Here is a 15,420-nt window from a genome sequence, read left to right as displayed (position 1 = left end):
TAGCTGCTGAGAACTGGATGTCCAGCCTGGATGTTGCCGTCCTCTGTCATCAGCAGAGATAAGCAGCCTCTGGCAGTGTCTGTCCCTGCTGACCACAGGGAGCTTGGAAAAGTCCTGTGGATTAGATGGTGGTGGTGGTATAGCCACCTGGAAGTGGACCAGATGACTCTGCCCCTGCTCTGCTCAGCTGTAAGGCTGTTACCCTCCTCCCCATCCCTAACTCTCTTAACTCCTCTCCCCAAAGGTACCGCATCCCTGTGATTAAGGATTTATGGGTGAAGATCAAACAGAAGAGAGAAAAGGAAGCTCATCAAGAGAATTCAAACATTTTTTTTAAATAATAATTTATAACTTCTTTTAACTGTGACTTTTATAGCAGACCAGTGTAACTTTCTGCCTCCTCCTGCCCTGCTGGGATCCAGAGATGTGTTTATTGCCCCTCCTGGCTCGCCCGTTGCACAAGAACTGAACTGAAGGAGGCAGTCTGACCAGAGAAGAGCCAGCTTGTATAAACTGCTTTCCTTCTAGTTGACACCCAGCCACCTCTTCTCTTTCCCATCACAGAGCTATATTTTTAAGAGAAACTTTTACTTTTCGGTTCTTTCCCCTTCTGTGATTTGTGGTGTCAGTCCTTTTGCTACTATGGAAGTGAGCTCTTGGGTTTACTTTTTATTCTCACGCTGACAGCAGTGATTATTGTGTCCCTGGAGTTGCACTGAACAGCTGTGTCCAGCGGCTGTTCTTGGCCGAGGCAGTGAAGTTTTCGTGAGGTTTTTTATGGAATACAAAATAAAAAAAAGAATGGTGAGGTTTTGCTTTAGCTGCTTTCAAGGGAGTGTGACGAAAAGATACTCCACTGCAGAGTTCAGATTTAACACTTTATTTGAACAACGTGTGCAGATCCAGTGTGTCACTATCGCAGGTTCTATGGGTACAATGGAGAATGCACTGTTGCAGTTTTAAAAGCAAGACTACACTATTACAACCACAAGAGAGTCACAAAATGCACTATGACAGCCCACAGGCAAGTCACGACAGGCTGCAGACCACTCACAAAACTCACTGCTCATAAGCAATTCACAAAACTCCCAGGCTACTACACAATCCACTATTACAATTCCCAGGCGATTCACAGAACACACTATCACAACCCACAAACAGAATACCACACGTGTGTCAGTCATCACCTGCAACCACAAACTTAAAGCCTGCCAAATATTCCCTTACCCCTCCAGGTAAGGGCTCCCACGTAAGTTACCTTGGTCAGCACTGCAACCAAGGGGAAAGGTTCTCATCACTCCATGGCTGGAGAAGTAACCCCGTTTTCTAACATGACTCTCAGAGGTTTTATCCCCTGGTGTATGGGACAGCAGGAAGGGGCATATCTGAGTAGATTAGACCACCTGGGGTGTTTGTCTTTAGCAGTGCTTCGCTTTATCTTTATTTATTCATGGATGTTACTCCCTTCTGTATGCTCTGTCTCTTGCATATCTTTGTTATTGTTTGGGTCTGTTGGAGCCAGATAGAAGTCATAGAAGCTTATCTTTGTCTTACTTTTAGGCAACTGGATAGTGGTTTGATTGGGACTCAGGGCATACTGTTTGTTGAGGGATTTCAAGGCTCAACTCAGGTTTTGGTTCTTTGAGTGATGCAGCACTGCCCTGTTTAGTTTTGTCCTTACCAGACAGCTCGGGGCTGAGCCATCTACACAGCTCCCCGTGGGTTGTCTCTAGAGACAGGGCCTCAAGGCAATCCAAGGCTGAGTTGCTCCTGCAGCCCCCCACGAGTCACCTGGTGCACTGGACATCACCGAAATATATACTGTGAACCAGACCGATCTTGACAGGGAGGAAGGGAGAGGAAAAGCCCTTTGGTTCAGTGCCCAGGCCCAGCCCAGGGGCAGGTGCTGGGGCTGAGCCAGGGGCAGGGCTTGGCCCTCGAGAGGATGATGCAGGTAGGAGGGCAGAGCCCAGGTTCACAGGTGCCACGTCAGCCTCTGAGGAAAAATTGTTTTCTGCCTGCTCCCTGAGGAAAAGCAGACACTGTTGCCCCTCGGCTTTCAACTGCAGGTTTTTCTAGCCTTGGTTTGTATATTCTTCCTTACTAAAATGTTGTGGAGGGCAGGTGCTGAGGGCAGGTTTGTGCACCACCCAGTGCAGATCTTGCCTGCTGCCTCGCTGGCAGCCGCTCCCCTGTGCCCTGTGCAGGGCTTCTGCCTGGTTTCCTCACTTCCCTCCCTGCCCTGGGGTTTAGCAGGTGAGGAAAAAGGGATGGGATCCCCTCGTGCTCTATCCCATGCTGTGCAGCCTGGCTCCAGGCTCTGCTGGCGAGGGCACCTGTGCAACCTGCGCACAGGAGGACGATGGCTCCGGTGCGGAGGGCTGCTCTCCTCTCTTCCCACCCTGCCACTTATGTGAAGATGACTGCAGCCTCCTGGGCTGTGCAGGGATGATGGGCCAGGAACATGGGGGAAGCACAGATGTCAGAGTGTCCTTGCAGAGATTTTTCTTTTTCCCTTTTTTTTAATATAAAATTCATTTATTTTTAATGTAGGACAGCTGCAAACTGTTAGTAAGCACTGCCCTGCTAGAATTGCTTATGAGGCTTTCTTACTTAAAAGTTTATTTGAAATAATTGGCTTGTGAGATCATTTATAAAGGAACTTCCAGACACACAAAAAATCAGAAGCCCCTCTGCCTCCAGGGTCAGACCCTCTCCCCGCTATTTCCCGCTGCTGTGGCTGTCCTCCAGCCTGAAGGCGAACATCTATCTTCAAAACCGAGCGCTCCACAAGAAAAGCCCTCTACTCCAGTGATCTAACAGGGCTCCAACCTACGGGAGTCAGTTAAGAAGCTACTGGAGGTTGTTTTGCTGCTTTTAATGTTCATTCAGTGTAAAGAAGGCATTAGTGGCTGTTCTTCAGCAGGGGTGAGGTCTGTGCCTGTCGCTGCCTGGGTGCTGTGGGGTGCCAATGAGCAAAAGGGAACAGGGCTTAGGGGTCCTATGTGGTAAAAATCATCTTACAGCCTGCTTTACCCCTCTTTGAGGGAACTATCTAGTGCTGATCCTGATGACAGCTCAGCCCCATCTGGTGCCCTGCAGCAGGGGAAGGGTGGGCACTGATACCTGGAAGGGCAGGAGTGCACAGGGGTGCTCACTGTTAATTGTCTTAGGAAAGCAATGTGAGAGCAGAAATGAAATAGAGCAAAAACAAATGAAACACAGGATCTGGGATGCTGAAGAGGGGAGAGGCATCTGCTGGCATCCTCTTCTACTTGTCTGCTGTGTGGGAAAGAGAGGAGGGAGTCAGTAAAATGCTGGACCTGTGCATCCCCAGGCCCCCATCTCCTCTGCCCCAGCCCCAAGAGCTTTCCCCAGCATCCCCAGCCCCATGCCAGCACTTGGCCTCTCACCTTTGTCTGCTCCCAGCTTGAGCAAGTTCACCCCAGAGAAGATCATCTCCTCAGGCTCTGTGGTAGCATCTCTGACAGCAGCATCTGCAGAGGGAGGGCAGGGTGTGGGTGCTGCACCCCTGGGGCTGCCCCACTGCCCCCACCCCTCCGAGGGCAGCAGGGGAGAGACTGCACCCACCCACTGGGTTCAGGGGCAAGGGGGGGCATGAAAAACCTTGACTGCATGCATCTGCTATCCCTGCGGCTACCCAAGGAGGGCTGTAGGTTTTAGGGTTCCCTCCAGCCTTAATACACTGGCACCAAAGAGGGGTGAGGGATGCTCTCTACAGCTCGGGTACCCTCCTCTCCTCCTCCTTAATCATGCAAAATGGGGCACAACATTCATGCACTCTGCTTGTCCCTCTCCTCCTTCCCTTTCCCGGTGACCTACCGGGGCAGTCCAGCTTTTCCCGGGTGGCTGTGCCCTCAATCCTGGTGCCATTTTTGTAGGAGCACCAGCAGTAGCCCGTGGCGGCATTGCACTGCTTGGGCAGGTAGTCACCGTTCTCATCACACTGGGGATGGAAGCGACCTGGCTGGACACCCCCAAAATTGGCCTCCGCTTGGCACTTAGTTTGCACTAGGGCAATAAAAACAAAGGGGAGACACCATGAGCCCCGAGGGCCCTTCTGCTGCCCGGCAGCCTCAGCGGGAGCTTTTTTACCCAGAAGCAGTTAAATTAAATTTAAAAGGGGAACAAGCCTTACCCCAGTCACCTTTCTAAAGCTCTTGGGCTTGCCAAGGATGGAGGATTTGGTGTGGCTCTGGCTTTTCAGACATTTGCTTATCCCAAATGCCCTGTGAGCAGTGGCTCTGTGATGTCTTAAAGGCCACCAACCAGAGGCTCCCTGACTGGGCAAGGATGGGATGCTCAGCTGCCTTTGGGATGCCCAAAGCTGGCACCTCCTGGGGTGGTTGCTCTCAAGGGGCCAGTCCTGACCCTCCCCAGCTCAGCAAAGCCCATCCCTGGTACCTTTCTCTGCTGGGATCGCCTTGCGCTCATCCGGCTTGGGTTTCTTGGCCATTTCAAACAGCAGCCACTTGTGCATCCAGGATTCAAAGGCCTGCAATGAGGGGAACTAGCACATTAACTGGGACAGGGAGGGGGCACCATGGGGGGGCCGTGCTGCAAGCTCCAGCCAAGGAAAGTCGTGAGCAACACCACCTCCAGTGGTGGCAATAACCCAAGCCTGGCTCAGGCAGGACTTGGCTTTTCCAGGTAGGGACACCCGAGTCCCCTCCCTAAAGCGAGAGTGCTCCTAGAAAGGACAGGGTAGGACTGGCAGTGAGCACTGACCTTCCAGTCCGCATCAGTCATGGTCATCTTCAGGCGCTTCATGTTGCCCATCAGGTTGTCCTTCAGATCCGGGAACATCTTACTGGGGTCTGCTTGCTGCAGAGCAACACCATGGTGAGACAAGGCAAAGAAAAACAGGAGGGTGAAGCTCTGCTTATATCGGCCAGATGGACATTGCAGGAGGCCAGGAGCTTCCAGCAGCTCTGAGCGCCCTGAGAGACCCCAGACCCAGCCAAGAGACAGCTTGAAGGTGAAAGCTGAGGGTCCCCCCAGCTAGGGGGTCGGTGGGGGAGCAGGGGACCTTACCAGCAGCAGGTGCTTCACTTGGTCTTCGGTTTTGTTACTAGGGGGGGCCATGTCCTCAAGAGAAAAGGCAAAGGGGCAGCGTGAGCACAGGGGCTGTGCCAGAGCCCAGAGGGCAGCGCCAGGCAGCAGTGGGCACCTCTTACCATGTTGCCTGCAGAAGGGGCAAGAGGCAGGACCCTCATGGCCAGAGGCGTGTTCACCATCGCCATCTTCATCTTGTTCGCTGGCTTGGCACCTGCAGAGAAGGAGCGGTGAGAGGGTCCGGGGTTGGGTGGTCCAGGGGTGTCTGTCCCCGGCCACCCCCCCACCCTGCTGGTGGCCATGGGGCTGGCGGGCAGCTTCCTCTGCAGCGCCTCCAGCTGCAGGGTCTGGGAGGTCTTGGTCAGTTTGCTGATCTGCCCGCTCTGCTGGTAGACGAAGTAGATGGTGACGGCCTGGCCAACGATCAGCAGGGCCACCAGGATGGAGAGCGTGGAGAGGACGGCTTTGCGGCCCATCGCAGACCTGCAGGGCACCGAGATGGAGCTCAGCCCCAGCCACTGGGACAGCCTTGTACCCTGCCAACGCCCTGTGCCACCCCAAACACCCCCTTCCCATGGGGTTTGCAGCCATATAAATGCAAATTTCCCCGTCGCTGGTGTGCAGAAGTGAAATCTCAGCGTGAAGGTCATTCCTCTGCACTGGGGAACTGAAACCCACTGCAGGGGCAAGGCAGGGGGGAGGCATAGGAGGGTACCCGAGGAGCACGTAGGCACATGGGGACTGCAGGTAGGGCACTGCCAGAGGTTTTGGGACATGGCATCGCTTTGGGCATCGCCTTGGGCATTGCCTTTTGCAGAATGATGCAACCACCTGAAGCCCTGCTGATTCAGGGGACCAGAGGACATAGCCTATTGGTTGCTGGACTGTACTTAATTTTTAAAATTCTATGCAAAAAGTGGAGGTGCGTGGCACCCCAAGCGCACAGGCAGAGCAGGCAGGTGGGTGCTGCAGCACTGCCATTGCATTTGGGTGCCAAAGGAAGAAAAAGCCAAGCACCACATGGCGTTCTTGCACTGGGAAGGCCTCCCTGGGCCAAATCCTGTCCTTTTGGGGTGAAGGGGGCACGGTGGGGTGCAGTGGCACCCATAGGACCCTCCACTGCCCGATGAGGTGAGGGCACCCATGGGTGCTGCCCAGCTGCCGCTGTTGCTGCAGGCGATGTCCAGAGCTGGACTCGCCGCGAAGATGTCTGCCCGGTGACTGATGATGTCAGAGCTTTCAGGCTTCTGATTGGCTGGAAGTGTTTGGCAGGGGTCCCAAAGGGGGTTGGTAGATAGGGGCTGGCTGGGACACGGTGGTGGCCCCAGAAAGTCGGTTGGGCTCTGGGTCCACACTGTGTTCCTGCCTGCCCCATAGCCATGCTGTGCCTCCATCCACCCCATAACCACACCTTGAGCCTGCCTGCTCCATGGCCATGCTGTGCTCCCGTCCACTCCATAGCGCTGATTTGAACCTGTCTGCCCCACAGACATGCTGTGCCCTCATCTGCCCCATAGCCACACTGAACCTGTCCAACCCATGGCCACCCCATGCCTCCATCCACCCCAGAGATAGTGACCCACCTCAACACACAGCCACTCCATGACCCCACCCATCCCATAGCCTCCCCATTCCTCTGCCTGGCCCACAGCCATGTTCCAGACCCTTCCACCCTACAGCCCCCTTGGCCCCTCAGTGCCCCATAGCCACAGTGTTACCCCCACCTTCCACCCCATAGCCACTCTCTGCCCCCTTGGCCCAACTGTATCCCCTTCCACCCCACAGCCACGCAATGCCCCCCTTGCCCCACATCCCCATTGTGCCCGCTTTGCCCTCCCCACGCCGCCCTGACCCCACGCCTCCGTGCCCCACATGTCCCCCGCAGCAGCACCTCTGGGTGTCCCTGCCATTGAGCACGCCGCTGCCGCGGTCGGAGATGAGGTCCCGCTGCTCCTCGGCCATGGCTCCCCCGTCAGCTCCCTGATGGGCAATGACGACCCTGAGTGCTGCCGCTGGAAATACCCCCCCGGTCCCCACCCTGCCCCACCACCTGCGGGGGGGGCAAAAAAAAACCCCATTGGCTGCCGGCACCCACATCCCCTGTTGCCAGGCAGACCTCTGCTCAGAAGGTCTCCGGTTCAGAAATGAAGCTGGATCTGGCCGGGAGCACTGTGGTCACTTTGTGCGGCATCACTCCCCACCCCACCACCACGGGCAGGTCATGACACCCATCACCAGTGGTGACACCCAGTGCCATGGGCCTGTGGGCTCTGGTACCCCTGGGGGGTCAGGGGCTGGGATATGGGGTACAGGCTGTGAGAAGTGAGGTATGGAGGGGAGATGGGGGAAGTGGAGACAAGGCATGAGGAGGGAAGCAGGGGGGTGGCCTTCCACACCAAAGGCTGAGCAGGACCCCCTGAGGGGGCATGCCATCAGGGTATACCCTTCCTCGCACACCTTCGCTGGCAGGGAAGAGCAGTGCTTTGCTCCAAACCCCCTTGAGGGTCACTTTGGACTCCCCCAGGTGAGGGTGCTTGGCCAGCACTTCTCAGGCTACGGGGGTAACAACCAAAGGACCACCAAGCGGTTTCAAGCCCCCTTCCCTCTTGCAGCACCCCACCCTGCCCCCCTTGCCCTGCCTGCAGTGGAGCTGAGCCCCCAAACCCAAGAGAGGAGAAGCAGCCCTTCCAGGTGGGTGACCCCCAAAGCACCAGTGGAAGTGGGGCAATGTGGGTCCCCAGTCCATCCCATAGCCCCGCTAGTGCTATGTGGGCAAGTGATATGGGGGCATAGCCACCCCTATAATGCTGATTTGGGACGATCTTACACCAGGACCCAGGGCAGCCTAGGGTTAACATGTCCCCGCTGCCTTTGCTGCACCGTGGGGTTTGACCTTGCTGGACACACCGCACCCAGCACCCAGGACCCAGCATGACCTTGGCCAGGGCTCAGCCAAAAGTGAAACTCAGAGTGCGAAATAAAAAGCAATCTGCCCAGGCATCACTGGTTACCAGGCAAACCTCCCCACGCACAGCCCCAGGGACAGAAAGTAAAACTGTAGCGAGCACGGGCAGGTTTCTTCAGTACGTCCATCCCTTCTGCTGGGGCAGCCCTGGAGCCACCCTTCCTGCAGCAAGAGCAGGGTTAAGGAATAACCTAAAAGAAAAAAGAATTTTTTTTTTAAATAAATACAAAACTAAAACCCTCCAAGGAGCGGGGCAAGGGTTTGCGACAGATGCTTTTTCTGGAGGAGAAGCAGGTGCTGGTGGGATGATGCTCTGGCTTCCCTGGGTGGGAAATCGCAGCCCCTGTGCAGGGCTGCGGTGCCCTGAGCCCAGCCTCATCCCCAGGCTGACGCAACCCAGCCGGGAAAGCCCCAGGGCACACAGGGGTGCACAGAGCCCCTGCCCAAGGGTGTCCACCTGCATCCCCAGCTCCTACCCCCACCTGCACTCCTCCCCAGAGCTTATTTTGAAGACAAATAACTTATCTACTGCTTTTTACGTGATTCTGCATTTAGAAATCATACAAGGTGTTTAAAAAAAAAAGAAAAAAAAGCACATAAAACTCTTCCATAAGTTTGTTGGTCCTTTTTGGCTTTCAGCCCACCAGGGGCACTGGGGGATCTGGGGGGGACATGGGTTTTTCTCATAGCCCCAGCCCTCGCTCAGCCCCTCGCTGACCCCACAAGCCCCCCGCCCCGGGGCTACGCTGTGGGCAATTCCGTGACCAACCTCAGACCTAAGGGGAACTAAGGAAAGTCTGAACAGGAACTCGGGAGCGAAACCCCAGCGGTGTCATGGAGCTGGGACCAACTCTGCAAACCACAAGCACAGGCCCTTAACTGGGGGTGGGGGAGACCCCACTATACTCCACAACCAGGCCGAGCCCCAGGCCCACATGGGGACTGTCAGAACCAGATCAGTCCTCACTCTGCGCAGACATTTCCATTGACTTCTTCAGTACTTTTTCACCCCAATGCACCTTTCTGCACAAGGCTGTCGCATCTGAAGTGTTTTAAGTCTGTAAATCGATTTTCCTGGGAGGCTGCAGATGTTTTTACAGAGCAGCTATCCATCTGCCTCATTCCTCTCCCTTTCTTCCCTAGCCTGAGGCTGGCACCCACAGCCAGCAGAAGCTCCATCACCCCCAAGGCTTCGTATTTGTGCACGTTCTGTGCTGCCCACGACAAACCTGACAAGCACCATTACAGGAGGGAGGGGAACCAGCTGTCTTTTGGGGGGAAAAGAAGCCATCTGGAGCAAGGAGCAGTCCCAAGACTCAGCTCAGACCTGTCTGTTCCCCAGGGGCTTCAACCCAAACAGGCACAGCAATTATTTCAGGCAGGGGGGCAGAAATAACCCCGTGAGCATTCGCGTGAAGCCATTCATCACCAGCCGTGCCTCCGCCTTGCAGACGTCAGCCTGCAGACCCTGCCCAGACTGACTTTGGTGAAAAAAACCACTTTTCTCACATCCTCAGTAGCACAAGACAGGCCCTGAGGCAAACCCGAGGGGAACGGCTGAGCCACAGGCCTCCGGCGCAAATGGAGACCCATCTCTGGGGACTTTGTGGGCTGGGGATGCACCACAGCCCCTGAGCAGTCCCGTGCCCTTGGCAGGGTGAACATTCCTGCCCAGGAGACACAGAGGAAGCAGCCCCTTGTGTCGCCCATCCACACAGCCATGACCTGGCTGCAGGGGGTTTGCAGGTGATAGAGTTCCTCGCCAAATAACACACGACAAGCCAGCTGGGTAGGGGCAGGAACAGGCAAGAGCCATGAGACCCATCCACACTGCTCAAACAGGAGAGGCTTTCCCTCCAGAGAGCCCAAGACGTGCGCCAGGCAGTCCACTCTGCGCAGGGCCCGCCTGGCTCTGGTTTCTGTTCCTCATCCACCATTTCACCCCTGGGGGGTTTCACACCGACACGGGAAGTTGTTTCAAAGACGTCAGGTCAGCTAAGAAATAAAAGCCATTTTTGCCATTAATTGTGGAGCAAGTCCGGGGAACATGCTGTCCACAGCACAGGCTGGGCTTCGAGCAGCTCAGCCCTGCGCACCCCACAGAGCTCCTGCTCCCAAAGATCAAGGGGTAATAAAGCAAATCCACCTTCCTGCACTGGGCAAAGCTCCTGCCACCTGTGCAAACCCCAGAAAACCGCCCCGCGGCAGGATACACCAAGCTGGGCAGTAGGTCTGGATTCCTCCTGCCTCAGGTTAGACATGAAGGGCTCAGCTGGTGCTTCAGCATGTACCACTGCAAAGGTCCTGCCTTGGATTTCATCATAGAATGGGTTGGGTTGGAAGGGACCTTTAAAAGTCACCTAATTCAACCCCCCTGCAGTGAGCAGGGACATCTTTAGCTAGATCAGGTTGCTCAGAGCCCCATCCAACCCAACCTTGAATGTTTCCAGGGATGGGGCATCTACTACTTCTCTAGGCAACCTGTGCCAGTGTTTCACCACCCTCATTGTAAAAAAAAATATTCCTTCTATCTATTCTAAATCTAGCTCATTTTAATTTAAAACCATTACCCCCTTGTCCTATCGCTAAAGGCCCTACTAAAATGTATGCCCCCATCTTTCTTATAAGCCTCCTTTCAGTACCGCAAGGCCTCTCCATGTTCCTGGAGAGCTTTCCCCGAACCTACCCTGTGAAGCAGCCACATTCAAATCACCTGGGACAAAGTAACACCTACCAGAAGAGCAACAGGTTTAACTGCGTGTAGGACTATATAAAAGAAGCCATTGACTGGAGCAGTTGGTATCACACCACACCTCAGCCTCCCACTCCTCTGCACAAACTGTTCCCCCCAGTTCAGCTTCACGTTGGCTGAGCCACTGCAGGTTTCATGTTTCCGGCACCTTTTCCACAGAGTTCAAAGAACACTTCAGGTACAGGAAAACAGTGATTTGAACTGCAAATAGTGCACTTTTAAGACAGTAAGGGAAGTTTGTGTTCCAAAGTTTTCCATGGCCACATCTAAAATTACAAATAAAACACTATGGCTGCGCCAAGGGAAATGCTGGCTTAGGAACACGTGTCCAGGCAGAGATTTTTTCCACAGAAAGGGGAAGTCATGTCTTAAGCAACAGTTTGCAGAAAACTCAGCAGCAGTTAGGTAGCTCACAAACCCAGCTTTCTTCTCCACAGCAGGGACACCTCCAAGAGATCGTGACTCACTTTGAAACCGCAAGCATCCAAGTAGTTTTCGCTATGAAGACTGAGACGCACCATGGCTTCAGATCACAGCCTTGTTTCCTCTGCTGTGAAACTCATCCCCTTTTAACCACGCAAGAGCTGGAGCTCGACAACTGAAGACATGACAGGAGCAACATGCCCTGGATCCAATCCAGCCTGAGTAACTTTACCAGAACAGAGACTGCTTTGAGAGCAGGGCACCTCCAGCACCATCCATCAAAGCACCCTTTGCTGCGAGAGGAGGGAGGCTCAGGAGTGGGCAGGTGAAAGAATCCTCTGTGAAGTGTTTCAAGACGCAAAGGTGCGGGAAAGAGCCCACACAAAAGCAGTGAGGTTCTGGAGCGTCAGGATCTGGAGGCAGTCCTTGTCCAAGAGCCCAGGACACCAGAACACCGCCTTCCAGCTTCATTTTGTGTCACACATCATGTGTAAGCCACATAACTGTGCTAAGAATCCTAAGTTTTTTCAACCAATCCTGTTAAATAACCAACACTTAAACCTGACCACAAGTATTCCTGGAAAAACACTTCACCAGCTCCAGATGAGCCGACTCGCTCATGGCCAGTCCACTGAACAGTACGCAACCACAACAGAGGAGGCAAAGCACGAGGAGCTGGAGCTGCCTCTGCAATGAACTCCTCCTCACCACACGCTGCACTGCTGGGGCGATCACAGCACAGCCTCACATCAGAACTGGCACTACACTGCATGAGGGCTCAAGTCACCATTGCACAGGAGGAATTTTGACAGTTTCCTCTCTCGCTGTAGAAGCCACAGCTATTTTAACCACAAGCATAAAGGGCCTCAACACAAGAAGCATAAAGAACTGACCTATCTTAAACTGTACTTCTTAAGTACTGTATGCCCATGAATCTTCTTTGGTCTGAAGTCCTGTTACAGCTGAGGAAGCGACAGAAACAGGAGTGATTTCAAAGCCTGGAGACCGAGGAAGAACACTGGCAAATGTGGAAATGGGCATTAATTCCAGGCGATGGCAGCATTCCGCAGAGGGCAAACATCACTGCAGGAAGCAGGGTGTGAGTGAAGCGAGGAGTCATTTTTATTGACTCAGTTTTTCTTAAACCTCTGGAAGTATAAACGTATAAACAGAGCTGTAATTCAAGTGCTTTTAGAAGCCTTCCCAGTGTATATTCAAAAGCAGCTCTGATGCAGCAGTACTAAAACCCACCCAAACCAGAAGCCCAGCTACAGAAGATAAACCGCTCATGGATGTAATTAAACTGAAGCCACTCCACTTCTGAGCATCCCTCAGTAAGAAAACACAGAGCTGGGAGGTTTAAAAGAGAGCTTTAATAACGAAAGGTGCAGCATTGTTTACAGACGACGTCCACGGCGACCACCCTTTCTGCGAGTGCTGTCAGAGGGGATGGGAGTGACATCCTCTGCGGGGAAAATAACAAAACAAAACAGTTACCTTCCAGAGGTACCCCAAGAAACCAACCGGGCACAGCCACCCAACCCCAGCAGTCACCCCGACACCCCACAGCTGCACCTCGCAGCCACACTCCCATTCTGTGGGTGTGGGGGTATCTGAACTAGGCAAGGGCTGGGCATCCTGGGTTTTCACTGCTTGGAAGTGAAAAAATCCCCATCTCCCATCCCACTTCAGTGTTTCCAAAGAAACAGAGGGTGCTCAGCGTAACCATTAGAGCAGCCACCACCAGAGTTTCTTAGGATTCCCCTACGAAGTCTGGAACTCTCCCTCAAACACTCGGAGGAATTCAGTTATTACTGAGTCACAGTCTTAAACCAAGACCAGCACAACATTTCTAGGTGACAAACACGGTTACATCAGAGGGGCATCAGCATCCTGCTGTGCAGCTGGGGTTTGTGTTTTCCTGCAGTCAGCTCGCGCCACCTCCTGGTGAATTGTCAATTTAAGAATCTGTTTAAATTAAATCACACCTTCCATGTCCTCTGACAGAGGCCAAATAGAACACACCAAAGCCAAACTGTTACAAGCAGCACATACACCTGCAGAGCTCCTTTTACTAAATAATCCCTCAAAACTACTGTGGGTTTTTGTTTGTTTGGGTTTTTCCAGCAGCAAGGCCCTCCACCGATACACCATGACGTAGGTGTCTGGCTGTTGCTTCCTCCACCACTCACCAATGCGGCCAATCTTCATTCCAGATCGGGCCAGAGCTCTCAGGGCTGACTGGGCACCAGGTCCAGGAGTCTTGGTCCTAGAGGAGAGAACCAGAACCCATAATCCCTTAAGTGATTCAGAAGCTGAACACAGCTCTCAAACAATTGTTAAAATCACCATTCCTCCACTCCAAAAACCCAGATACCAGGACTCACCCTCCTCCTCTCCCCTGACCCCAACCACCATTCACTATCAGCCAGCAGACAGGCACCTCACAAGGTAACACATCTCCAAGTGGACAGCACCTCCCTTTCCACTACCAGATAAGTAAGAGCACACCCCAGCTCCAGTCAACTGAAGATGCCCACTCAGAAAGGGTTCCAGATGCTCAGCGAGAGGTGACATCAGCCAGCCACCATACAACGTGACAGCCAGCCTTCAGGCCAAGTTCAAAGTCAAATTCCCGGGGTGCATCTACCTTCCCAACTGAGGCAGCACAAAGAAGGGATGTGGTGCAACTTTGCACGGTTCTAAGACCGGACACAACCCCGGGAATGCCAGGGCCCAGCCCCTCCAATGTACCTGTTGCCACCGGTGGCACGCAGCTTGATGTGCAGGGCAGTGATGCCCAGCTCCTTGCACCTCTGGGCGACATCCTGGGCTGCCAGCATAGCCGCGTAGGGAGAAGACTCATCTCTGTCCGCCTTCACCTTCATGCCACCAGTCACACGGCAGATGGTTTCCCTACGAAATGGAGGGGCAATGTTGAGAAAAAAGAAGCCCTTCCTCTTTCCTCCCCACCAACCAGCTTCTGGGCACAGAAAAAACCTGTTATTTTGAACATTACTGGGTCAATAAGCTGCCATCCAGTGCCTTGAACACAACACTCATCACAGAGGAGCACACCAACCCATCTGGTCTATGTTCACATCCACACACTGTCTTGTTTTACAGCTCAGCAGAAGCTCAAGGGCTTTGGCAGAGCCTCTGGCCAAAACTAATTTCTGTTATCGAAACTGAAGGAGCCAGGTACTGCTGCAAGGTGGTCGATGTTCAATACTCACTTGCCAGAGAGATCAGTCACGTGGACAAAAGTGTCATTGAAGGAAGCAAAGATGTGACAGACGCCAAACACGTTTTCTCCTTCAGCAACCTGAGGTCCCAAGCTGATGACCTGTTCTTCCTTCTTCTCCTTGCCCTTACGAGGTGCCATTTCTGAACAACAAGACAAGATGAGCAATGGTGGATTTCTCACCACTTCTTTTTTTTTTTCCAGGATTTTACGAAATCCCCTGCTACTGCAACCTTTTACCAAGCGAGACAAATGAGTTATTGTTGGCAAAACACAGGCAGTAATTCTGGAGTACAAGCCCCTTTCCTCAATAACCAGCAATGCTGAGAGCTTCCCCCTGCTCAATTACATGAGTTTATGGAAAGGAAATACCTAACCAAACAATTATAAAACACCCAGGCACAGTCACGAAGCTCTGACTCTGCAGACTTTTCAAGAGCTAGCTTGGGTTCTTCCATGTTATTGGTCTCCTAAACACATCCTTGGGACTAGCCCAGGAAAGTCTTCTGCCTCTGAAGCCTACACCCAGCTATGGAAGATGACATCCAGCCCTCGGCGGTGCTTGGTTAAGTGGCTGGGGATCACATGCATCTGCTCCTGAGCACAGAAAGACGGCTTCCCATTGCTCTCTCTGCCAAACGCCAGCTACAACTAGCACCTCACACAAGAGAGAAGGCCAAAACTCCATTACAGAAATCAACCCAAGCACAGCTCATTTTCACCATGGCCACAGCCCGACGCTCGCCTCTCCACAGAGCGCAGCACTGAGCACAGGCTGTTTGATCCAGGCCCACACGGCCCCCCATGGCACAGCCAGAGGCTCCATGGCCGATACCGCCTCCAGCAAGGGTCCGCAACAAAAGTACCGAGCGCTGTAACGCCGGTAATACCCTTACAACAACGAATCCCTGCCCTTCGGCGCTCGCCTACACCCGCACTGGACCCAGCCCCGGCCGCTCA

At 53.6% G+C, this 15,420-nt stretch overlaps 2 protein-coding genes across 4 annotated transcripts; both read right to left on the bottom strand.

Annotated features, from left to right (window-relative positions):
- Positions 1-3,271: 3,271 nt before the first annotated feature.
- On the bottom strand, positions 3,272-7,038 carry CD74 (CD74 molecule, major histocompatibility complex, class II invariant chain). The gene is made up of 9 exons (XM_010181376.1): positions 6,968-7,038; positions 5,384-5,559; positions 5,199-5,290; positions 5,056-5,148; positions 4,750-4,845; positions 4,426-4,516; positions 3,844-4,032; positions 3,414-3,497; positions 3,272-3,282 (listed from the first exon to the last, which is right to left on the bottom strand). The coding sequence occupies exons 1-9, from the start codon at positions 7,036-7,038 to the stop codon at positions 3,272-3,274; spliced, it is 903 nt and encodes a 300-aa protein (XP_010179678.1).
- Positions 7,039-12,570: 5,532 nt separating this feature from the next.
- On the bottom strand, positions 12,571-14,660 carry RPS14 (ribosomal protein S14). 3 transcript variants are annotated; one of them, XM_010181375.1, is made up of 5 exons: positions 14,652-14,660; positions 14,453-14,610; positions 13,971-14,132; positions 13,409-13,485; positions 12,571-12,681 (listed from the first exon to the last, which is right to left on the bottom strand). In XM_010181375.1, the coding sequence occupies exons 2-5, from the start codon at positions 14,599-14,601 to the stop codon at positions 12,614-12,616; spliced, it is 456 nt and encodes a 151-aa protein (XP_010179677.1). In that variant the 5' UTR covers positions 14,602-14,610; positions 14,652-14,660; the 3' UTR covers positions 12,571-12,613. The 3 variants fall into 3 exon arrangements, with proteins under 3 accessions (XP_010179677.1, XP_010179674.1, XP_010179676.1); XM_010181372.1 differs by lacking the exon at positions 14,652-14,660 and having other exon boundaries at positions 14,453-14,619; XM_010181374.1 differs by lacking the exon at positions 14,652-14,660 and having other exon boundaries at positions 12,580-12,681; positions 13,402-13,485; positions 14,453-14,601.
- Positions 14,661-15,420: the final 760 nt, after the last annotated feature.

The sequence above is a fragment of the Mesitornis unicolor genome, unplaced genomic scaffold (genome assembly GCF_000695765.1).
Source record: "Mesitornis unicolor isolate BGI_N332 unplaced genomic scaffold, ASM69576v1 scaffold13303, whole genome shotgun sequence".
NCBI lineage: Eukaryota > Metazoa > Chordata > Aves > Mesitornithiformes > Mesitornithidae > Mesitornis > Mesitornis unicolor.
The sequence above is the reverse complement of the archived record's forward strand: the minus strand, read 5'-3'. Positions and strand labels throughout refer to the sequence as shown.